A 24,201-nucleotide genomic window follows, 5' to 3' on the forward strand; every position below is an offset into this window, starting at 1 on the left:
AATGGCTGCGATCTGCTGGTCGATATGAATGTGTGATGTATTGTGTAAAAAATTCCATCTCACACGGCATAAATAGATCCCTGCGCCTTGAGTCCTAGTCTGGAGATACGCGCGCGATATAAGACTTCATATAATAATAAAGTTAAGACACCAGGCCTTAAAGGCTCAGTTCAGTATGGAAGTTGTGCCAAGAAAGCCAAACAAGTTGCTGTACTTGATATTACAGTGAACCATGTTATTATCGACATCCCTAAGGACCGACCAAAAGTAGTAATTGTAGACAGGTGGCTGTGGAAAGGTGAGTCGTATTTGAGAAAGGGTGGAGTGGCCAAGTGGATAAGACATCGGCCTCCTAATCGGGAGGTCGTGAGTTCAAATCCCGGTCGCTGCCGCCTGGTGGGTTAAGAGTGGAGATTTTTCCGATCTCCCAGGTCAACTTATGTGCAGACCTGCTAGTGCCTTATCCCCCTTCGTGTGTACACGCAAGCACAAGACCAAGTGCGCACGGAAAAGATCCTGTAATCCATGTCAGAGTTCGGTGGGTTATAGAAACTTGAAAATACCCAGCATGCCTCCACCGAAAGCGGCAAATGGCTGCCTGAATGGCGGGGTAAAAACGGTCATGCACGTAAAAGCCCAATCGTGCAAAAACATGAGTGAACGTGGGAGTTTCAGCCCACGAACCCAGAAGAAGGATATTACAGTGAAACATGTCAATAACGACCACCCAAGGGGCCAACCAAAAGTGGAAAAAGTAGACAGGTGAATTATATTTCAGAAAAAAATTGTCAGGGATTCTTTGGGGTAGACTATGTGGGCAAGACAGTTATCATCGAGAGGTGGTCGCCAGTCCAGGTTTGACTGAAAAATCATTTGACATGAATTCCATGACTCAGTGGGTTTTAGGAATTTCAAGTAAAAACAAAAGTACGAAAAAATATACACTTTCTTTAAGTGACTAAACTAGGAACAAAAATACTGGTGTTAGTGCAGCTAACTAAAGTCAATCGCTCTGCTAAAGATTTCCAATCGTTAAACGTATATGCATTTAGGCCCTGTACATCTATCAGCAATTGTCATGCATGCCGCTAGCAAACGGCTCTGCTCTTTCTTTCTTTTTTTTATTTGGAAACGGCTCTGTACATAGGACGCATTTGCTATGTCTTTACTCCATATTTGCTATGTATTTGCTAGACAACTGATTTGGAGAGAGAGAAACAGTGTCAAACAGCGCTTCAACCCAGCAACATGCAGAAAGACACACCAAAGCAAAATCGAAAATTTAGCTGCAGGATGACAAAAGCATCACATATGATAAACAATGTTGTGCAGAGAAAGAAACAAAAGAAAGTGCTAAATAAGAAAAAGACGCACAAATTTGCAAGGTAAAGACTAAAGTGCAGATTAAGAAGAAAAGAAGAAGAAAAAGGCAGGCAAGGCACAAGTTTTGTCATTCTAAACCTACTGAAAGCTTGAAGTAACCAGAAACAGACACTTCTGTAAGTATTTTTACACATTTATTGTCATCTGGCAGTAATTCACACACCTGCATCTTTTCCTCTTTTTCCCTTTACAAAAACAGTCTGAACATTACACTTGATTTCACATTTGCCGTTGCAAAAAAAACAAGATATATCCAACAAAAAGTGATTTCGTTGAATGAACAACAGAACTCTTCTTGTAAATGATATGACATGTTTCATACACAATAATGACATTTAAGGACACAGGAAACTCTCACAATCATGCTAAAAATAAAAAAAATGATTCACATTTGAAAAACAAACTGTCAGTGATGCAAGCAAGTATCTAGTACATTTCTTTAGGCTTCTAGTAATTTAAAACGCTGCCTGGTCATCAAATTTTTTGTTGTTGTTGTTTACAATACTCTAGCGTAAAACTAGCACAAAATGTCTCTGATACTGTTTCATTTTATCCGTCTTTATTTCAGGTTTTTTTCTTTCTTTCTAAGCAAAAGACTAAGTGTATGCTTGAACGCATATCACATAAAGGGCGGTCAGAACTGTTCAGTCTTTACGTTTTTAAACCGTTTTCACTCCTAACACTCAATGTAACTTAAATATGATAATGTGATCTGTAATAGGCTGCATCCTCATTCTACGCTAAGTGGTATGCATAGCATTAACTTGCCCCTCATGAAATAAACACAGGCACCATACTGCAGTATGCTATACAATCTCTGTCTGAGAGGCATTTCATGAATCAACAAAATGCCATATTTCTCACAATAAAATTAAACGACAACACAGTCTTCATTTATGACAATGTCGTCTTCATTTACGACAACCCAACTGTATACTTATGACAACACACACCCAATGAAAAATGTACAGTAACTATCAAAAAAGTGATGTGAACAATTGTACATAATGAAAACAGGCATGCAGAACCGAAACCTCCATCGTCAAAATATCAAAAGTTTCTAATGGGCGAGTACAAACAGACATGGCCGACTTCATATCGCAAACATTCGTACAGAATGAATAAACTTTGCACAAAATAAAAAAAAAATTAAAATTAAAAAATAAGATAAAGTAAGACACCATCTTTGAAATATACTCAATGATACTTGCCACTACATCACGCTCACCTCCCACTGCAATCCTCTTCAACCGTCAAATGAAATATACTCAATGATACTTGCCACTACATCACGCTCACCTCCCACTGCAGTCCTCTTCAACCGTCAAATGAAATATACTCAATGATACTTGCCACTACATCACGCTCACCTTCCACTGCAGTCCTCTTCAACCATCAAATGAAATGGAAACAAGGATGTGTTTTTGTGTGTGTAAGAATTTTAGCTATTTCACCTTTCACATTAAGACTGGAAATCATATCAATGCTACGCCTGACATATGCTATTTAAATAATACCCTAACAGCTTTATGCACATGAAAGCAACCTGAGATTGTTTTCTCACAAAACAAAACCATCGTCAGAAAAATGGACTCCATTTTCAACTGTTCTAAATTGTTAGGTTGTGCTGCTCCAATACCGTTTGTGAAAGATTTTCAATGTGGACTGGGTGGGGGGGAGTGCGTGTGTCAGTAAGGCCATATCAGCAAGCATATTTGTAGTAATAAATCGTCCATATTCTGTGTAAACCTTGAACTAAACCTTTATACCTGTGATTTTTTTTAAATGTTGATAAAAAATTAAAATCAAAATAGAAATGAAATACTGCAAGAGCTCAATATTGTGACAGCACACTTTCTTTCTTTTCATGTTTCAGCTATCCGTCATTTTTCACACTTTTCCAATCATGCAGGAGTACATTTGCGTACCGTTTCAATGGTCAACCTCTAAACTTGTGTACCATTTCAATGGTCAACCTCTAATGCGATTCTACGATCTACGATCACCAATTTATGCCCCATTTACTTTTAACTAATATTTGACAGGTTTATATACATGAACACCTTGTAATTGCAATCAGAATGTCTGAGTGACATGAAAATACTCACACTAACAATTACCACACGATACAGCAATCACACGATACGGCAATGTTTCAATCATATCAAGCTTACCATAACTATTACAAGTTCTCACAAAAGGTTTCTTTGACATAATGATTTATAAGGTGACTACACATGCATCACTAAAAGATCGTCTACCGAACAATACTGAGCCATGAAAAAAACCTGGCGACTGGTTTGTAATGCAACAGGCTCAGATCATTGCAACGTAAGTGTCATTTTTTTGTTTCTTTCACATTTTCCTGTGATATATTTTTTGTACATACATATTTACATAATCAGTTTCCCAGCTTCTGGAACCAGATACGACCAGTCAAAAACATTTTACGTTTTACAACCGACAACACAATTTATGATATAGAATAAAAAGAACACAAAAAGCATATCAAATAACAAATATGCATCTGTACAGCGGTATACTTTTTTTGTCATGAGTATGTACACACAGCCTATGATACAAGCCTAAGCATAAAACCATCATCACTGCATCTTGGCTTTCTTCCTGGCGATAGCATCCTCCACAGCCTTTAGCTGTTTCAACAGTTCTTCCCTTCGCGACGTCGTACTCTTCTTGGCCTTGGCGGCAGCTGCTGGGGCTCCTGTTGCTGGAGCTGCTCCGGAGGCAGCAGGCGGCTGGACTGCGGCAGGTGGGGGGACAGGGGCGGGAGCTGCAGTTTTGCTGGCTGCGGGTTGAGGCGGGTGGGCAGTCTTTGTGGAAGCAGGACGCGGCTTGCTTGCGACGGCAGCTTTGGTGGGGGAGGGGGGCAGGGGGATGGAAGATGCAGTGGCCGGGGGAAGAGAGGCGGGTGTGGTGCCTGCCCGTGGCTGTCGCTCTGACGGAGACTTGGCACGCTCTCTCCCTGCTGTTGGTTTGGCTGCTTTCTCTTCAAACAAACAATGTTTGGCGATTAATAACATGTTTTTCAGAACTGTTTTATAAGCAAGTTCTACTAACAAATTCGCTTTTAAATGATACTGATAGTACAGTAGTCCCTTCCATTTCCGGCCCTTTCGTGGGCGTGAACCTGCCCGGAGCGGCCAGCTTTCCCATGACTAATGAGTTTTCCTTCTATAATTGACTCTTAATGGCCGTTAACCTGTCTGACGCGGTCAACGGTCACTGATTTTTGCCCTAAGGTGCCCCTCTTACTCGACAGGAGCGACCACTTAACGGCCACTTGTCACTTTCGCGGGCGAGCGCCTGTGGCTCTCCCCGCCCACCCACCTCCCACCTGCTATCTGGCCGTTAGAAATCAGCACATGTCCACTTTCTATAACTGTTAACACATGTATCGCCTGTTAATAAAGCTGACGAGTCAAACTCAAGATTGTTTTTGTTTACATTGGACTGTGAGCGATCGCTGCGTGTTTGTGTTTGTTTGTTTCGTACGTGTGCGAATGAGGTGTGAATGAAGACGTGAGTGATTGTTGAGTGATTATTTGAAGCCTTTGCAAGCCCGTCAAGAATTTGTTCAGTCAGTCAGTCAGTCTTTCAGAATGGCAACACAAACTCCAACAAAGAAAAGACTGGTGCTGACTTTAGAGCAAAGAGTGAAGGTTATGAATACTTACGCATGCGCAAACTGTAAATACAGACATGCGCATACATGTACATTTACGGCAGTCACTTCCGGATCAATCACAGCTGATGTGAGTTTTAAACACTTGTTTATCTGACACTCAAATACATATATATAATAATCCAAACAACACACATAGAAACATACGAAACAATAGCTTAGCCAGGACGATCGAGTTAAACACGCAAATAATTAAGATGTATAAACGAAAGCAAAACTAACAGAGACAATGAATCGGCGCCTCGTGGATGATCGCTTTCTTTTCTTCATGAAAACTTGATCGTGTTTTGGGGTTTTTTTTGGAGGAGGAGGGGGCCTGTAATGAACGGCCACCTGATATTTGCGGTCACCTTTGCAATGACTAATGGGTGACCGGATATGGCAGGTACTACTGTAATAACAGCAAATAAGGTGAAAAAATATCAGTAACATTTCCAAACTTCTAAGCTAACAAGGGCAATTTGAAGGTACAAGCAACCATACAGATGTTCCCATTGTCATCTACATAATTTCTGTATGTGAAGCTTCCAGAACCAAGACCACTACTGCACAACCGTAGAGTTGCCTGCAAAACTTTCTGTACATATCTCAGCATGGTGTGAATCACAGTGACAAAAGCCAGCAAGAACAACAACAAAATGACTGTAACCAAATGTCTCATTTCAGTCGATAGAGCACTGGACTTATGATCTGAGGTCACAGCTTCGAATCCAGGCTGGGATGGACACAGGTCAACTTTATGTGCAGACTCAGAGATGGTATCCATGTTCCACCCCCCATTCACCACAGTGGCATGTAAAAGATCTCGGTCATTCTGCCATAAGTGCAGGTGGCTGATTACACCTAAACACACACACACCTGGGTAGCGCCACATTGTTTCTGCTAGCTTTCCACCACGAGGAAGCGACCTAAATTTACCAGGTATGGGACAATAAAGTAATGAAAATAACAAAATGAAAATGAAAATATATCCAACTTACCTGAGGGCATTTTGACGGGCGATGCAGGTAAGGCGGGTCGCTTGGAGGGGGGACCATCACCAGCCTCTGTGGGCCGTCTCTTCAAGGGGGACGACGGCAATACTGACGGCTGCTGAAAATGGTCAACACAACAAGGGTTAAAAGCATGATTCCTCCCAGGGAAAATCTGACAGGTAAAAACGGCTTACTAGCTTCAGTAAAACTATGCTGGTTCATGATAATCTATAAAAATATTAGCTGTACTTGACACAAGATCTTCATACTCAAAAAGTGTGACATGCAGAGCAGGAAATGTACAGTGAAATAAAATTCATTGCCATACCAAGCCACTCCAGTGCAAAACTAATTATATAAAAAAAAAACAGCCAATGTGAAATTTTCAGCCCTTCAGAGCCAAATGTCCTTAATAATAATAATAATGCAAACTTTTATAGCGCTATTCTAGAAATGTCTACTCTTAGCGCTTTACAATACATACATCGACCAAGCATACTATACACGCACAGGCAAAAAAACCGACCAAACATAACCAACAAACTATACATGCACAGGCAAAGAAAAACGACCAAACATACAATACACGCACAGGCAAAGATAACGACCAAACATAAACAAACATACTATGACCAAACATAACCAACATACTATATGCGCGCAGGCAAAGAGAACAATCAGCACATATAATAATTACTGACAACTAATAATGCAGGCATACAGTGACAGTCCAATACACAGCCTAAGCACAAGAACCACAGTAGGCTTCTATATAAAAACGTGTCAACAATACTATTTACACACACACAAACAGTGCTGACACAAAGCGCAGAAAATATATATGCACGTTATTTTAGGCACTAGGTAGGGGGTGAGGTGGGGCGGGATGGGGTGGGTGGGGAGATGCTGGAGGAAAAATCACTTGCGCTGAAAGAGGTGTGTTTTGAGATTTGTCTTGAATGTAGTGAGAGAATCTGAGTGTCTGAGAGGCAGAGGTAATCTATTCCAGGTCACAGGGGCTTGATAGGCGAAGGACCTCTCGCCACATGTCTTTGTTTGCACTGTGGGGAGTCGGAAGAGTCGAGTGTCGGCGGCGGAGCGAAGCTGACGAGAGGGGGTGTAGAGATTGAGGAGTTCTGACAAGTATTCTGGGGCAGAACCAGAAACGACGGCAAAAGAAAGAGAGGAGAGTTTGTATTCGATCCTTTTAGTGATAGGCAGCCAGTGTAGAGAGTGAAGAAGGGGTGTGACGTGTTCATACTTTGAAGATTTGAAGATCAGACGGGCAGCGTTATTTTGGATCCTTTGAAGTCTATCTAAAAGGTACTTAGGGAGACCGGCCAGAAGAGAATTGCAATAATCTATCTTTGAGAGGACTAAAGAACACACTAACGTTTTGGTTGCATCAGTGGTGAGGTAGTGACGGACTGAACTAATCTTGCGCAGCTCTAGATAGGCAGACTTGCAGATGTTAGAGATGTGTTTTTGTAAAGAGAGAGTTGGATCGAGAGTGACGCCAAGGCTGCGGACAGACGGAGAGAAAGAGATAGGTAGTTCGTTGACAGTGAGAGAGGCAGGAAGAGAAGGGTGATTGAGAAATTTCTTGGGACAGGCCAGCATAACTTCGGTTTTGTCACTATTTAACTGGAGTTTGTTTAAAGACATCCAATCACTGAGGTCCGCAATGCAATCCTGTGTCCGAGATACCAGATCGTCAACTTCAGCAAGAGGGGCAGACTGATGAAGCTGTGTATCATCAGCGAAACTCTCGTGCGACAACGCATGGCGACTGATAACATCGGACACAGGGGAGGCATATAGAACGAAGAATATGGGGCCAAGCACGGACCCTTGCGGGACACCGTACTGGAGAGCTGAAGGTTGAGATTTGATGCCGTTGACACAAACGGTCTGTGACATGCAGACACTATCAACAGCAAGGACCTTACCATGCAGACAAATAAATTCTTTCAACATGTTTGAATACTTTAAAAAAAGTTCTTCAATCTTACTTCTACTGCAGGATTGGCAGTGTAGACAAATTCTTCAATACTAAAAATCAAACAAAGAATGTCTCTGGATTCGGAGTATGATTGCCTAAAATGGCGGGATGAAAACAGCCATACACATAAAAGCCCACTTGTGTCTACATGTGTTTGTGGGAGTCGCAGCCTACCAAAGCAGAAGAAGAAGAAGAAGAAGAAGAAGAAGAAGAAAGAAAGAAAAATCAACCACCTGGGTTGAGCAGCAATCAAACACTCACTTTGCTGACCAGGCTGAGTTTGATGTTGGACTTGAGTCCCATCAGCTTCATGGGGTCTTTGGCTTTGGGCTGGGAGGGGGGAGGGGGGCGACTGCTCTGTTCTCGGGGTGGTCTCCCTGCCACCATCCCTCGCTCTCTCTCTGGCCTGTCAACACAGGTCATAATCACATGATGATTAACATGAACGACAAACGTATGCAGAATATTCTCTGATGAAGTTAGATGACAGTCATGATGCTACGTCGCAGATTAATACATTCAAGTAAAGTTTCTCATATAGATACAAACAAAGACATATCATAGCATTGCAAACAACTACTATAAACCTATACACACGATCTGCCTCTCCTCCATGCATACGCCCTTGAATGCTAAATCAAAAAATTCTCATCAGTATGCTGATCTGCTTTAAACAGAACAAACACCTGAGCTTATAAACCAGCCTGGAACCCTGCTACACACACAATGCAAATCAAACAACACAATCTCACCTTAGTTCCTCTCGCTCTCTCTCCATGCGATCAGCTCTCTCAGGTCTATCCGGCCTGTCAGGTCTGTCGGGTCTGTCGGCCCTGTCAGGTCTTTCGGCCCGGTCTGGCCTATCTGGTCTCTCAGGCCTGTCCCCTCGCGGTGGCCTATCAGGACGTTCTGCCCTGTCGGGTCTGTCAGGTCTGTTGGCTCGCTCTGGACGCCCAGGGTGACCTGGACGGGCAGGCTGGTCTGGGCGATCCGCAGACAGTCGATCAGGACGAGGTCTTCCAGGACGATCTGCAGCAGGAGGAGGAGGAGGAGGCTGCCTTGCACGCTCTGGTCCGGGGGGCGGTGGGGGTCTTCCAGAGCGTTCAGCCCCTAGTGGCAGGGGAGGTCTCCCTGAACGCTCGGCTCCTGGTGGAGGTCTTCCCGGACGTTCAGCTCCTGGAGGTGGTGGAGGTCGTCCAGGACGCTCTGATCCTGGGGGTTGTTGGGGTCTTCCTGGGCGTTCAGCTCCTGGAGGTGGAGGTCTCCCAGGACGCTCTGATCCTGGAGGTGGAGGAGGTCTCCCAGGACGCTCTGATCCTGGAGGTGGAGGAGGTCTCCCAGGACGCTCTGATCCTGGGGGTTGTTGAGGTCTTCCCGGACGTTCAGCTCCTGGAGGTGGTGGAGGCCTTCCCTGGCGCTCAGATCCTGGCGGTGGTGGGGGTCTTCCTGGACGCTCGGCTCCTGGAGGTTGAGGAGGTCTCCCGGGCCGTTGGGCAGAAGGACCCCCAGGTCTGTGAGTCATCTGATCTGCTCGCCGCTTTCTCCCCCCTTCAAGGGCTGCACACAATGAAAGGCTATATTAATGACCGTTTTGTGATAAGAAAAAAAATCCACTGGATTGTTTACAGCAGACCTGCCAACCCTTGCGAAGCCTCGAGGGTAACAATTTACATTTTTTGTGAATATTCAGCTTAGCAAATGGTGTTTAAGTGTAGCATGTCTAAAATTCATTTGCACATCCATATTTGTGCTATCTTGAGCAGGAATATACATAAATAGAAAGCAGGAAGATAGTAAAAGACAGTATAGTGTTGGCAGCGCCACTGTACAGTGTAGACAATGTTTTTATGACCCACATTCTGACCGCTACAGGCAGTGGGAAGCACAAATGAGTACCAGCACTCACAAGCAAGCAGGAACTGTTGCATGCTTGTCATTATTTGTTCGACTTTGAGCATAGCAATGTTTAGCTACGTGTAACAGCGTAACAATTTGTCTTAAAATGTAGCATGCTACGCTGAAAGCGTAACTGTTGGCACCTCTAAAACAGGGATGTTTTAGGATAGCCTTATACCTTTCTTTCCACCATCTTTCTTTCTTTATTTGGTGTTTAACGTCGTTTTCAACCACAAAGGTTATATCGCGACGAGGGAAAGGGGGGATATGGGATAGGGGAAAGGGGGGAGATGGGATAGAGCCACTTGTTAAGTGTTTCTTGTTCACAAAAGCACTAATCAAAAAATTGCTCCAGGGGCTTGCAACGTAGTACAATATATGACCTTACTAGGAGAATGCCACCATAAAGACCATCCCCTCCTCATCGTGGTATGGTGGTGAAACAGAACCAAGCTATGCCGTCGGAAGAAAATCGCTGAAATTTCACTGTCCCTAAAACGTGGGGGTGTTTTTCATTGTGAGAAGTATACCGGTAGGGTTCTCCCATGGCGGACGGGTTGGTTGCTGGCTAACGGGGCTCTGGTAAAGACGGAGATGTGCTGGACAGTACCGGTGTGACGGCACAGAGGCCCAAAGACACAAGCGGTCATCTCAGCAACCTCCAAACGGGTAGACTGGACTCGACAACCATGGTAGGTAACCAGTCTAGGAGAAGGAAAACTCCGAAATAGAACCACGGGCAGACCAAGCTCAACAGCCCAGGAAGGCAATTGGTCTAAGGGAGGGACCCCTGATCAACGTCCATGGCCGAAGCCGGAGATGCGGGACCCCCTGGGTGCCAAAAAGCGCTGCATCACGCAAATCACAAAATGATGGAGACAAACCAATTGATCAAACGTTATAGTGCTCAACCTCTGGAGATCCGACGGGGAGGAAGAGTGCTCGGCCCTCAGCCTCAAAGGGGCCGGCCCCCAACTACCGGAGGTCACCCTACATCGTCTTGTACGGCCAGGAGACGAGGGGTTAGGTACACTGACCGCGAAAAGATACCGACACCCAGAAACGTCAACATCCTGCAATGGAACGCAGAAGGAGTCTACAACAAGAAGGTTCCACTAGCAGAAAGACTCCACCAGGAAAACATTGAAGTGGCCTGCCTACAAGAGACCCACCTGAAAGAAAACCACCGCTTCACCATGAGAGGCTATCAGGTGTTCCGGCACGACAGAGAAGGCAGGTCAAAGGGAGGAGTAGCTATCCTTGTGAAGAACTCGATACCCGCTAAAGAGTTCATCATCAGTACCAACAATCAAGCAGAGATCCACGGGGTAAACATCGTAATGGATAATGAACAGCTCAAGATCTTCAATGTTTACAGTCCACCCGATAGGGATCTGTCTCTCGACCTCATGCAACTACAGGACAACAAATGTATGATCATCGGAGATTTCAACAGCCATTCAGAGGCATGGGGCTACGATGAAGCAGACAGAAGGGGAGAAGAGGTAGAAGATTGGCAAGTCGATAATGGCCTCGTCCTCTTGAATGATCCCGAAGATCCACCAACCTTCTTTTCAAGACGATGGCTCAGCAGTACTACACCAGACCTGGTCTTTGCTACCAACGATATCGCCAGGATAGCATCCAGAACAGTACTGAATCAACTCGGAGGGAGCGACCACAAACCCGTCAAGATCAGTTTGGACCTAAACTTCAAATCCCAGGCAGCCAACACGTTCCCCAGGTGGAACTACAAAAAAGCAAACTGGGAACGGTTCTCGAATCTGGTGGATCAGTACTCACTGAAGATCAACAACAAGCGGCAAAACCTGAACAGCAAGATCAAGGCTCTCAACCAAGCTATCTTAAAAGCTGCTCAAGAGTCTATTCCCCGTGGAGCCAGGAAGAACTACAAACCCTACTGGACAGAAGAACTCCAGCAGCAAGAGGATACTGTAGAAGAAGCCAGGGACCTCGTTGAAGAAGACCCATCAGAGGAAAACAACATTGCCCTGAAGGCAGCCACTGCAAAACACAGAAGAACTTTTATCCAGGAGGCACGAAGAACCTGGCAGGAGAAGACCGAGGAGCTCAATCTTGACAAGGAAGGCAACAAGCTCTGGAACCTGGCAAAGGCTCTGAACGACGAGAAATCTAAAAGCTCATCGATCACTCTTGAGCAAGAAGGACGACTGTGCACTGGTAAGCAGGCGGCTGACATATTCGCCAAACAGTACGCAGAGACCAGTGACCTTCATGTTCCCACAGACAGAAGAAGAGAGACCAGGGAGACACAACACGCTGCCCCTGGCCAACGCGAAGAAACCCAAATGAGCTCTCCTTTTGTACTAAAGGAACTGGAGGATGCACTAACAACGCTGAAGCTCAAGAAAGCCCCCGGACCTGACAAGATCACAAACGAGATGTTGCTGCACCTTGGCCCCCGCAGCAAGAAAAAGCTGCTACAACTCTACAATGATGGATGGAGAACGGGAACAGTACCACAAGTCTGGAGAGAAGCCATCATGATTCCCGTCCACAAGAAAGGCAAGGACAAGTCGAAGGCAGAAAGCTACAGACCAATCAGTCTGACCAGCTGTGTTGGAAAACTGATGGAACGTCTCATCAACACAAGACTGATGTGGCACCTGGAAGACAAGAAGCACATCACACCAGAGCAAGCAGCATTCAGGCAAGATCGGTCAACAGAGGACCAGATCACCTACATCTCACAAGCCGTCGAAGATGCATTCCAAGGCAAGAAACACACACTTGCTGTCTGGATTGACCTTGAGAAAGCCTTCGACAAGGTATGGAAAGAGGGCCTGAAACTGAAACTACGCCAGTGTGGTGTTGCCGGTCGAATGTACAGGTGGATTGGACAGTACCTGCACAACAGGAAAGCCAAAGTCCAAGTCAAGCAACACCTCAGCAAGAAGAGGACCATGAGACAAGGCGTTCCCCAAGGTGGGGTACTCTCTCCAACACTGTTCCTCATCTTCATCCGGGACATCCTGCAACGACTGCCCAGAAACGTGCGAGGAGCCATCTATGCAGACGACCTCGCACTATGGTGCAGTGAAGAGTACATCACTACTGCAAACTACAGGCTGCAGCAGGCACTCCAAGAGATAGAAGCATGGGCCCAGTCATGGCTTGTCAAAATCAATGAAAGAAAGACAACCTACACCATCTTCAGCCTCTCAAATCAACAGCAGAGAGTAAGCCTGAAGCTAAACGGGCAGGAGCTACGAGCGGAAGACACACCTACATACCTAGGAGTCACCCTGGACCGACGACACACCTGGAAGAACCAACTCCAGAAGAACCAGACCAGAGCAAAGATCAGACTGGCTCTGATGAAGAAACTGTCTGGCACGCAGTGGGGCGCCGACCAGAGTGTGCTGAAGAAGCTCTACGTGGGGAGGATCCGCCCGGTCCTCGAATATGGAATGGCTGCAAGTTCTACAGCTGCTAAATCCAACACAGACAAGCTGTCCAGAGTGCAGAACCAGGCCATGAGGATGATGACTGGGGCTATGAGAAGCACTCCTATCTCTGCCATGGAAACAATCACAGGCCTGCAGTCCATTGAAGACAGAAGAGACACCAAGGTACTGACGCAAGCCGCAAAATTTAAAAGACTCCAGGACCATCCGATGCACGAGCGCATGAATCAGCCAACAAAGGGGAGACTCAAAAGATCAAGCTTCGTACAACACAGCAGGGTCCTTGAAAGGAGAGACCCCGAGCTGCTGGACCACATACCAAGGCCCATCCCATCAGTCATGTCGGTCCCCTCCTGGAAACGAGACCAGCTCCCAACTATCTGTCAAGAAGTACCAGGAGTTGCAGGCAGAGACTCTCAATCTGAGCCAGAGAGGAAGATGCTGACGCTGGAGCACATAAACACCAAGTACCCAAAAGAAAAATGGACTCATGTGTACACAGATGGGTCTGCAGCTGAAGCTACTCGAGACGGGGGAGGAGGGGTGTACATCAGATACAATGATGGAGAGGCACACATCACCTTAGCCACAGGAAAATACTCCACAAACTTTAAAGCAGAGACTGAAGCCATCAGAAAAGCAGCAGAAGAGATTAAAGCCAATCTGCCACGAACCAAATCAAAAGTGGTCATCTTCACAGACGCTCTCTCTGTTCTAAGTGCGCTGCACAACCCCCGTAAAAAAGACCTAAACGAGCTGGCAGCAGTCCTGGTGAGTCTCACAGCTGAGACAGAAGTGACGTTGCAGTGGGTACCAGCACATTGCGGGATCCATGGAAACGAACAAGCTGACAGGCTGGCAAACAAAGGAAGTCAGCTGGAACAAGAGGACAGACAGGTCTCCTATTCAGAGGAGAAGACTGTCATTAAAGCCCTATCCAAAAAAAAATGGAAGCAGCAACACCCAAACTTCAACCAGTCTGACTGCTATTACCAACTGAGCAAACGGGACCAGGTCATTCTGTTCAGGCTGAGAACAGGGCACAACCGACTAAATGCCCACATGTACAGCAAATTCAGAATTGGCGAGTCCGAGATGTGCTCCTGCAATGCAGACATCATGAATGCTGAGCACCTGCTGCAGAACTGCCGACTCCACAACGCTCCCAGGCAGGCATCGTGGCCGGAACCAGTACCACTGAGGGTCAAGCTCTTCGGCGGCCTGGAGGACCTACAGAGGACAGCTGCTTTCGTGCGGGCGATTGGCATCTCCATCTAGTGAACGACGAAGAAGAAGAACTAGGAGAATGCAAGTTTCCAGTACAAAGGACTAAACATTTCTTACATACTGCTTGACTAAAATCTTTACAAACATTGACTATATTCTATACAAGAACCACTTAACAAGGGTTAAAGGAGAAACAGAATCCGTTAGTCGCCTCATACGACATGCGGGGTGCAGAGAAATAAGGATGTGGAAAAGAAGACTTTTGGTAAGGGAAATAAAGGTGATGGATCCAGTCAGGTAGAAATAAGACAACAAGAAAAGAATTGGAAAACTGCAGGGAATAGTAGGGAGAGTTTTCTTGGAAGGAAATATAGGTGAAAGGACTGGTAGCGTAGCAGATTCATCACCATGCTGATGTTGGCTACCTATCACTAAGAAGAAGAAGAAGGCAGAAATAAGACAAAAGAAGAGAAGAAACAGAACCGTTAGTCGCCTCTTGCGACATGCTGGGTAGCATCGGGTAAATTCTTTCTAGTCCCAACCAATATGGGACTCCCCCTAACCCGCGGGGGGTTTCTTTCCACCATGATTTTATTAACATGTCCAACTGTATTTGAACTAACAGTGAGGTAGACTGCACAACTAGTACAAAATGAAGTGCTGCACTTCAGGACCAGCAGAGCAACTCCTTTTTGCAGTTACAAATACTTCAAATCCACTGTTTGTATTCTCTCTTCGGCAAGCCAACAAGTTAAGTGTTCAATCTTTTCATAATCATTTGTCTCTTGTGTATCTTATTCGTCCACATCAAAGACTAATGGACATTCTATGTTCTTTCTTTCTTTATTTGGTGTTTAACGTCGTTTTCAACCACGAAGGTTATATCGCGACGGGGAAAGCGGGGGAGATGGGATAGAGCCACTTGTTAATTGTTTCTTGTTCACAAAAGCACTAATCAAAAAATTGCTCCAGGGGCTTGCAACGTAGTACATTATATGACCTTACTGGGAGAATGCAAGTTTCCAGTACAAAGGACTTAACATTTCTTACATACTGCTTGACTAAAATCTTTACAAACATTGACTATATTCTATACAAGAAACACTTAACAAGGGTAAAAGGAGAAACAGAATCCGTTAGTCGCCTCTTACGACATGCTGGGGAGCATCGGGCAAATTCTTCCCCCTAACCCGCGGGGGGTACATTCCATGTTGTGTTTCATTGTTGACATTTGTATCAAAGTTAGGTCCCCTCTATGCAAACTGGAAATATTTCTGCAATTCCATGGAAAAAAAACTCTGCTTGTGATTCCAAAAGAGTACCTGAACAACTTAAGATACACAACAAGAACAAGAACAACAACAAGAACAACAACAGCAAAGCTGAAGAATAAAAAACACATACAGCCATCTCAGGCTATCAAAAATACATCTCTGCAACTATGACCACAGAACTGAGGAATAACATCATGTAAAACACAACCAGATATTATTCTGCAAAACTCTCAAAGAATACCAAAATCTGCATCCACAAAAACAACAACAAAACAAGTTTTAAATCATGAATAAATTCTGATCTGTTTCCCCTTTCTTCAGTTATTGAGATGAGGTTATGGACGGATCAATACCTAGAATATAATTAAATAATTAATTACCATGGAAAATGTAACAACATCTATAAGTAAAAATAAAAAGTTAAAAAAATTCCTGCATGACTAAAACACTTACACTAAAGTCAGAATATAAACTAAAGCTGCTGTGCAAACCTCCAGCCTTGAAGATCTACTATTAACAAAACAGCACTGCGACAGTTTTACTTTTTGCTCAAAAACAAGAAGTAGCAATTATGTGTCAGTCCTGCCCAGACATGAAAATAAAAATAAAAGCACAATAACAAGGCCTGAAGTTCTGAAGAGCGGATATTCACAAAAAGGGTCAAGCTCAGCATCTCAAAAGACACACAAAATTCAGTAAAACACAAATCTGACAAACAACAAAGGTGAAATACAAACAATTTCTCCAAATATTTTGAATCCTGGGTAAAAATCAGTGAGCAAGGCCAAGGACCAAAAAAGGACCAGTCAACCACAAAACAAAGTCAGTTAATAAATGAAAAAAACACCAGTGATTTCCTTCAAGGGAACATTGCATGTATATCTCACCTCTGCCCCTGCCTTCTTGGTGAGGCATAGTTCCTGTTGGGTCTTTTTCTTTTTGTTTGACTGACGACAAAAAAAAATTAATGTAATGTGCGCCTTGTTTTGCTCAACTGCTGGGGCATTTTCTGATAGTCACAATATCAATTCCTTGTCAACCCTTAACATATGCACACACATTTCCAGTCAGTGAGGGGTCCATTAAAGCCAAGGTTTGTTACTTTGTTTACTTTTTGTGAATGAAAGAAATTTTACTCATTTACCACCTAGTGTTTGTTCAGCTCTTGGTCATTATGTCTCTGAAAGACAGAAAGCTCTTGGTCATTATGTCTCTGAAAGACAGAAAGCTCTTGGTCATTATGTCTCTGAAAGACAGAAAGCTCTTGGTCATTATGTCTCTGAAAGACAGAAAGCTCTTGGTCATTATGTCTCTGAAAGACAGAAAGCTCTTGGTCATTATGTCTCTGAAAGACAGAAAGCAAAATGTGCTGTTTTTGTTTGTTTTTGTTTTGTTAGTTAAACAGCTATGACCTCACAATTGTTCACATACATACCAAATCTTGACCAAACATATCAACAATTTCCCCATTTTTTTCTGACATAACGTATTCATCCTTCCTTTCCTTTTCAGTTATTCTAAAAACTGCTCTGACTCGCACACACAACCATGTTTTTTCTCTTCTCGATCAAGGTTGAAATGTGAACCTGTACCAGGTTTTTGTTTTCCTGTTTTGATGTGTGCTTTTTATAGATGCACTAGGAGACTGGTTCTACCACTCATTGATGTCTTGCAGTTTAAGCGTTCTGTGTTTGTTTTGTTTTTTATTTGAGCAAACTGTACCAAGACTAATGATATAGCTCAGTTGGTAGCGCGCTGGATTTGTATTCAGTTGGCCGCTGTCAGCGCGAGTTCGATCCCAGGTTCGGCGGAAATTTATTTCACAGAGTCAACTTTGTGTGCAGACTCTCTTCGGTGTCCGAACCACCCCCCGTGTATACTACATTGGGTGTGCACGTTAAAGATTCCACGATTGACAAAAGGGTCTTTCCTGGCAAATTTGCTTAGGCACAGTTAATAATTGTCTACCATACCCGTGTGACTTGGAATAAGGCCGTGAAAGGTAAATATGCGCCGACATGGCTGCAATCTACTGGCCGTATAAAATTTCATCTCACACGGCATCACTGCAGAGCACCTAGAACTGTACCCACGGAATATGCGCGAAATAAGCCTCATTGATTGATTGATTATTACCCCCCGCGGATTAGGGGGAAGAATTTACCCGATGCTCCCCGGCATGTCGTATGAGGCGACAAACGGATTCTGTTTCTCCTTTTACGCTTGTTAAGTGTTTCTTGTATAGAATATAGTCAATTTTTGTAAAGATTTTAGTCAAGCAGTATGTAAGAAATGTTAAGTCCTTTGTACTGGAAACTTGCATTCTCCCAGTAAGGTCATATATTGTACTACGTTGCAAGCCCCTGGAGCAAATTTTTGATTAGTGCTTTTGTGAACAAGAAACAATTGACAAGTAGCTCTATCCCATCTCCCCCCTTCCCCCGTCGCGATATAACCTTCGTGGTTGAAAACGACGTTAAACACCAAATAAAGAAAAGAAAGAAAGAAAATAACTTATTCCGTAATGTTATAGTATTTCAACACTCTCTGGACTCATACGAATTCAAGGGAGTACTTTTCATTCTTGAGAGATCAACCAACATTTGATTTCTCAAAACTCCTTGAGGTTCTGCATCCGACTTGTTTCTCACTCACCTGTCTTTTTCTTTGGCGAGGGTCCACCCAGGTCTCTGTACAGGTTGTCGGAATCAGCACTGCCCGACGAGTGAGACGAAGAAGACGATGAACGTGATGAAACGCTGCTTGCTGAGTGTGATGGAGAACGAGAGACCGAACTAGCTGAGAGTGACCTTGCTGAACCAGACCGTGACCTTGAGAAGGAACTGGAGGAGCCTGAACCAGACCGTGACTGACTGGATCCGCTTGAGCTGGCGCTGTGTGCCCTGGGTTTAGGTCTGCGCAGAAAAAGGTTGGAATGAAAAGAACAGAAATGGACAAAACAACTACAGCTATATTCAGACCTGGGAACCCCTGTTTTGCACTTTGAGTATTCTCAAACAAACTTGCTGTATTTTCAAAAAAATGAGCGTACTCCACACAGCGTTTGCACATCCATGATTAAAACATGCCTCATGCGCGTCCGTCACACCGTTAATTAAGTTTACCTATACATTTAAAACAAATGCTTTTTTCAATTTTTACTGACAAAAACTGTACTGTATTTGACGGACTACAAGCCACGACTAAAATCGCATTGCGGCTTATAAAAAGATGTGGCTAAAACGTTACCTAAACTTGAATTGCATTCACCTAATGGAAGTCGCCGCGGATTTTCATTTCGCTCGATTAGCGATTCTTCGTTTGTCAACAAGTCGTCGTGACAAACGTACAAAGAAAAACCGGATGTATCAGGATCTCGCGCGCACGAGATTTTGTTTTTTTGTGTCTCGCGATAGTTGGAGGAGCGAGAGCCGCCATGTTGTGTTTTCGTCTGCTCGAAATGTGAGCAAAAGTCGTAAATCATCCCAAAAAAGCTTATTCCGGGCGGGACTACATGTATGTGTTGGTTACAAATTGTGTGTGTGTGATATTTTTCTTCAAACTTTTTCACTTTTCTTCTTTGTTTCACTTGTTTATTCTCGGAGCCGATTTCGACAAATACTGTACTTTCGTTTGCCTGGTTGTTTCGATTGATTGACACAATCCGATTATATTTTTTTCGACAGCGGCTAATATAGTGACGTTATCATGTGCCAAAGTACTGGATCGGCTTCAGGATGGGCTTGTGAAGAAAAGTAGTGTAGGAATTTTTCTCGTCGTATTTTTTTCCCACTGACCGTACTGAGCGTATTCTCGACAATCATGCGTACAAAATACGGCGAAATCGTATGGGTTCCCAGGTCTGTCTATACCTTACCCAAGTTCTACAAAGTCTGCGAGCAGGCTCCCAAATCTAATTAAATCATCACTTTCTAAAAAAAAACTCAGCTTCATGGAAGTTCACCAGCCTTCTGCATGTAAGCAGAACATACAAACAAAACAACAAGCCCAAATCCCAAGTTTATATGTATCAAAGTCCCTCTCCAGTGTATGATACTCCCAAGATATAGGTTCACTAGTAACTCAGTTCCCCATGGTATGTGAAGCTACCTGAAAATCAATGGTGTTACATAATGGCATCAGGGCCGGGGTGCACGAGAAAGTTACCAACCGGGCGGGAGCCAGCCGCGGTGTTGGATTGGTTGAAATTGAAATTTCAACGAATGAGACCAAGAGTTTATTTTTCTCCCGGTTAGATTGCACCAACTTTTGGTTCGTGCACCTCAGCACAGGAGCCTGAAAATCACTGGTGTTACCTCATGGCATCAGCAGGTATGCGCCTCTCATGCGGCCGCCCTCGCCCAGAGGGTCTGTTGTAGCCGTAGCCTTGGGGGAAACCTCTTTCCTGCGGTTGGTCCTGCTGGTTGAACTGCCTCTGGCGGTGGTGCTGGCCACCACGCTGGTGCCCATGGTGCCCATGGTGACCGCCCCTGCGGTGGTTGTAGCCCCCTCGCCCCCCGTCTGGGTGCCTCCAGTGTCCCCCCCTTCCCTGGTCGCGAACAGACACTGCACTGCGAGGACCGTCCCTGGGGGTAAGCAATTAGGAGTAAAAGATGGTGTTCTTGTGCGAAAATTGTATTCACATCCACAGCTGACATTCAGTGCATCAGTTTGTCTTGTGACAGATATGAAGAAGCTGCTCTTTATCCCATGTTGGTGCATGCTAGATCCCTCAAGATTTATTAACATCCACTGTAGTTTTATTGAGCTATTTTTCTTCATGTTTCAAACAGGTGTGAAGCACCTGTTCAGTATCCAACATGATCACAGCTTTTTCATGACCAAAAATGACTACTTAGTCGCCATTTCTCTCGACTTGACAAAACAGCACTTTTGGCATTTTTGATCAAAGATATCGTATTAACCAGTTGTCAGATGGAGTTGAAAAAAATTAGGCTTAGATATCATATCCTGCTCTTCCTAGAAAATGTATTACAATGAAAATGCATTGTATGATTTAGAGATGAAAGAGTTAGAAAATGGGCTCTTGCCAAGTAGTTGGGAGTAGCAGAGGGCTTATTTTGCTATTTTGTGCCATTTTTGTAGCTCTGTATCTCTATTACGATGTATTTCCTGTCAATGTATTTTGCATTATCAATCAGAAAAGTATATAAAGTATTCATAAACTCATTTTTGGACTCATGTGATTTGATTTGTGTGCTTGAGGTATGTCTGAACGTGCGGAAGAATGATGTGCGAAAAATTTTCAGTCCAAAAATACGGAAAACAATAATAATTTTTTTTTCTCCAGCCCACCGAAAACAAAATATTATTCCTGTGCTCAGAATGAAAAACTCTATTTGTTTAACTAAGTTTCATATGGGTTATTCAAAATTTGAAAATCACTTTGGAATACCTAATGACACAAGGCAATTACTCTTAAATCACATTTCGTTAAATTTGAAGATTCTAAGTGAAAGAAACAGAGAAAGTCTCACATGTAGTGTCCTCGCTGCGGCCCATAGTTCCTGTCATTCCCTGGCCTGTCATTTCCTGGCCTGTCATTCCCTGGCCTGTCATTCCCTGGCCTGTCATTTCCTGGCCTGTCATTTCTCTCGTTCCTCTCGCCACGCTCCACACCAGGGGGTGCTGGCTCTGGTGACCTTGACTTGGAGCTGATTGAAGAACGGCTAACTGACCGGCTGCTATGGGATCCTGATGACCTTGACCTAGATCGGGAACTGAAAAGACAGTGATATTGACAACCTCAGTTAACACACACACTTTCCATAATTGTGCGTTCATGGGCTACTACTCCCACGTTCATTACAATTTCCTATGAGGGGGCTTTTTAATGAAAGACTCCCCCCAAAAGTGGCGTATGGCTGCCTAAGTCCAAAATTTTAATAATAAATTTTCATTTAATTAATATACTTACCCAACTCACATATAGCAATTAACTCTAGTTCAGTGCTGGTAACGCTGTACGCGTTCCCCTTGGTAACAAGGGAGACCACCCTAAAAAAGAGTGATCCATCCCATAATATCAGACCGATGTCCGGTCCAACATCCGTATGCGTGCGCATACGCCGCCATTTGTATCATTCGAACGAAGCCCAACTCACTACTTTTTTAGAACCCAATACCACCACAGCGGGGAGGCGGGAGGGTTTAAACGATGTGAGTTGGGTAAGTATATTAATTAAATGAAAATTTATTATTAAAATTTTGGATTAAATTACATATTATTACCCAACTCACATATAGCAGATTGCTACTATAGGTGGTGGGTACTTACCAAAACTAGGCACGCAGGACCTGTCCCGCCGCTACCATGGCAGGCAGCGCGGAGCTTCCATCCTGTCTGACAGAAGCGACGTCTCTGAGGTAAAAGTTGACGAAAACGTCCTCAGAGCGCCAATACGCAGCTTCCAGTACCTCGGCTAGCTTGCCGGACCGAAGAACTGCCACTGAGGATGCCCAGGCTCTCGCCTCATGGGTTCTAGCCGCGGTGAGAGGCAACACTGCCCTAGCATCACCCGACTGCACTAGCCACCAGGCATATGCTCGTTTGATCAGAGTGGAGATCCATTTGGCCAGAGTCACCTTCGCTATATCCTTACACCTAGCCGTGTTTAAAGATATGAAAAGAAGCTTTTGACTTTCTGACCTAACAGGCCGAGTTCGAGACAGGTAACATCGGAGAGCTCTCACAGGACAATTTGCAATATCGGGATCTCCAGGAGCCAAAATCTTGCTCAAGGGTGGAATGCGCAAGATTGGAGAAAGCTGGCCAGGTTTCTGGTTTTTCGCGAGAAAGCCGGGAACAAATTTGAGAGAAATGGAACCATCCTTCTCGAACGCAATATCCTTGTCTAAACCCGACAAAGAATGCACCTCACTACCTCTCCTCGAAGTAGAGAGAAGCGTTAAAAACACAGTCTTACGCGTCAAATCGGCCAAAGTGGCTGACAAAAGAGGCTCGAACTCATCCGAGGCTAAGAAACGTAAGACCAGGAACAAATCCCATGCAGGGAGAAGCGATTTTGAACGAGCTGCTAAAAGGGCAGCCCCCTTAATAACACTAGCGATAACCCCTCCGAGCGAAATTTTGTGGCCTAATTGCGCGAGGGTCGAAGAGATCGCCGACCTCCGGACCCTAAAAGAAGAGGGAGAAGCTCCCTGATCAGCCAACCAAGACAGATGGTTGGCTACATGAATAGACCTAGGAGAAAGAGGTTTAACCCCGTTAAGCGCGCACCACCTAGACCAAGAGGCCCAGTGCGATGAGTAAACCGAAGAAGTCGATTTTCTATGTGCATGTCCAACGAATCTCAGAGTAGGGGAAGAGGCCCCTGCCCTACGCAAAGCGCTTCGGACAGAATCCACGCGTGAAGGGCCAGGATCTGTGGGTTCTCGTGCTGAACGCCTGACCGAGGCTGCACGAGATCTCCTCTTTTCAGGGCGAGAGGGATTGGGGGCCGAACTGCTAGACGCAGTAGGTCGGGAAACCAGTGCTGGCTTGGCCACAGAGGAGCGACCAGAACCAGCGCTGGTTTCTCCAAGTCCACTTTCCTGAGGACTTTGCCTAAGAGGCAGAACGGAGGGAAGGCATACGCCGGAAGATCTGACCAATCCACTTCCAGAGCATTCACCTTCCAGGCCAGAGGATCCGGGAAGGGGGACACAAAGAGAGGAAGTCTCGCCGAAAACCTCGTCGCAAAGAGATCTATCTTGGGCTTGTCGATCTGCGACCAAAGCCGCTGCAAAGACTGGTGTGTGAGAGTCCACTCTGAATGAACAATCCTGTCCCCTCTGCTCAAAGTGTCTGCAAGGACGTTCAGACTGCCCTTCAAGTACACTGCTGACAACAGAATGTGCTGGGCGTGACACCACTTGAGAATGCGACATGCAATGTCGGAAAGACTGTGAGACCGAGTCCCCCCCTGCTTGTTCACATACGACGCCACAGACATGTTGTCGGTGTGAAGACGTACATGACTGCCCTCCAGGAAAGGCTTGAACGCTAGAAGCGCCAGGGAAACGGCCTCCAACTCCAGTACATTGATATGTAGGGAGGCCTGAGAGCAATCCCAAACTCCCGAAACCATGTGCTCGTCCAGATGAGCACCCCACCCCGTCAGAGATGCGTCCGTAAACAACTCTCTCTCCGGCGGTGGACGAACAATGGGAACACCCCGGAACAAATCCGGAAGAAGCCAAACACCTGTGGTCTGCTGAAACCAAGTTCCCAGTGCGATCGGAACACTCCAGTCCTGGGATGTCTGATCC

General features: G+C 44.8%; 1 protein-coding gene across 3 annotated transcripts in view; it reads right to left on the bottom strand.

The window, feature by feature from the left end:
• Positions 1–1,504: 1,504 nt before the first annotated feature.
• The window catches only part of LOC138961191 (zinc finger CCCH domain-containing protein 18-like), a 45,758-nt gene continuing 23,061 nt past the window's right edge, over positions 1,505–24,201 (bottom strand). For 2 of the 3 annotated variants that reach the window (XM_070332800.1, XM_070332794.1), the window contains 8 exons: positions 21,408–21,650; positions 20,226–20,495; positions 18,565–18,824; positions 16,797–16,856; positions 8,816–9,620; positions 8,325–8,469; positions 6,068–6,179; positions 1,505–4,390 (listed from right to left, as the gene is read on the bottom strand). In XM_070332800.1, coding sequence (XP_070188901.1) covers positions 3,987–4,390; positions 6,068–6,179; positions 8,325–8,469; positions 8,816–9,620; positions 16,797–16,856; positions 18,565–18,824; positions 20,226–20,495; positions 21,408–21,650 — 2,299 coding nt within the window. In that variant the 3' untranslated portion in view covers positions 1,505–3,986. The remainder of the gene's footprint in view (positions 4,391–6,067; positions 6,180–8,324; positions 8,470–8,815; positions 9,621–16,796; positions 16,857–18,564; positions 18,825–20,225; positions 20,496–21,407; positions 21,651–24,201) is intronic. The other variant, XM_070332806.1, reaches the window with a different exon arrangement.

Source organism: Littorina saxatilis, linkage group LG1, assembly GCF_037325665.1.
Source record: "Littorina saxatilis isolate snail1 linkage group LG1, US_GU_Lsax_2.0, whole genome shotgun sequence".
In the NCBI taxonomy this organism is placed as follows: Eukaryota; Metazoa; Mollusca; class Gastropoda; order Littorinimorpha; family Littorinidae; genus Littorina; species Littorina saxatilis.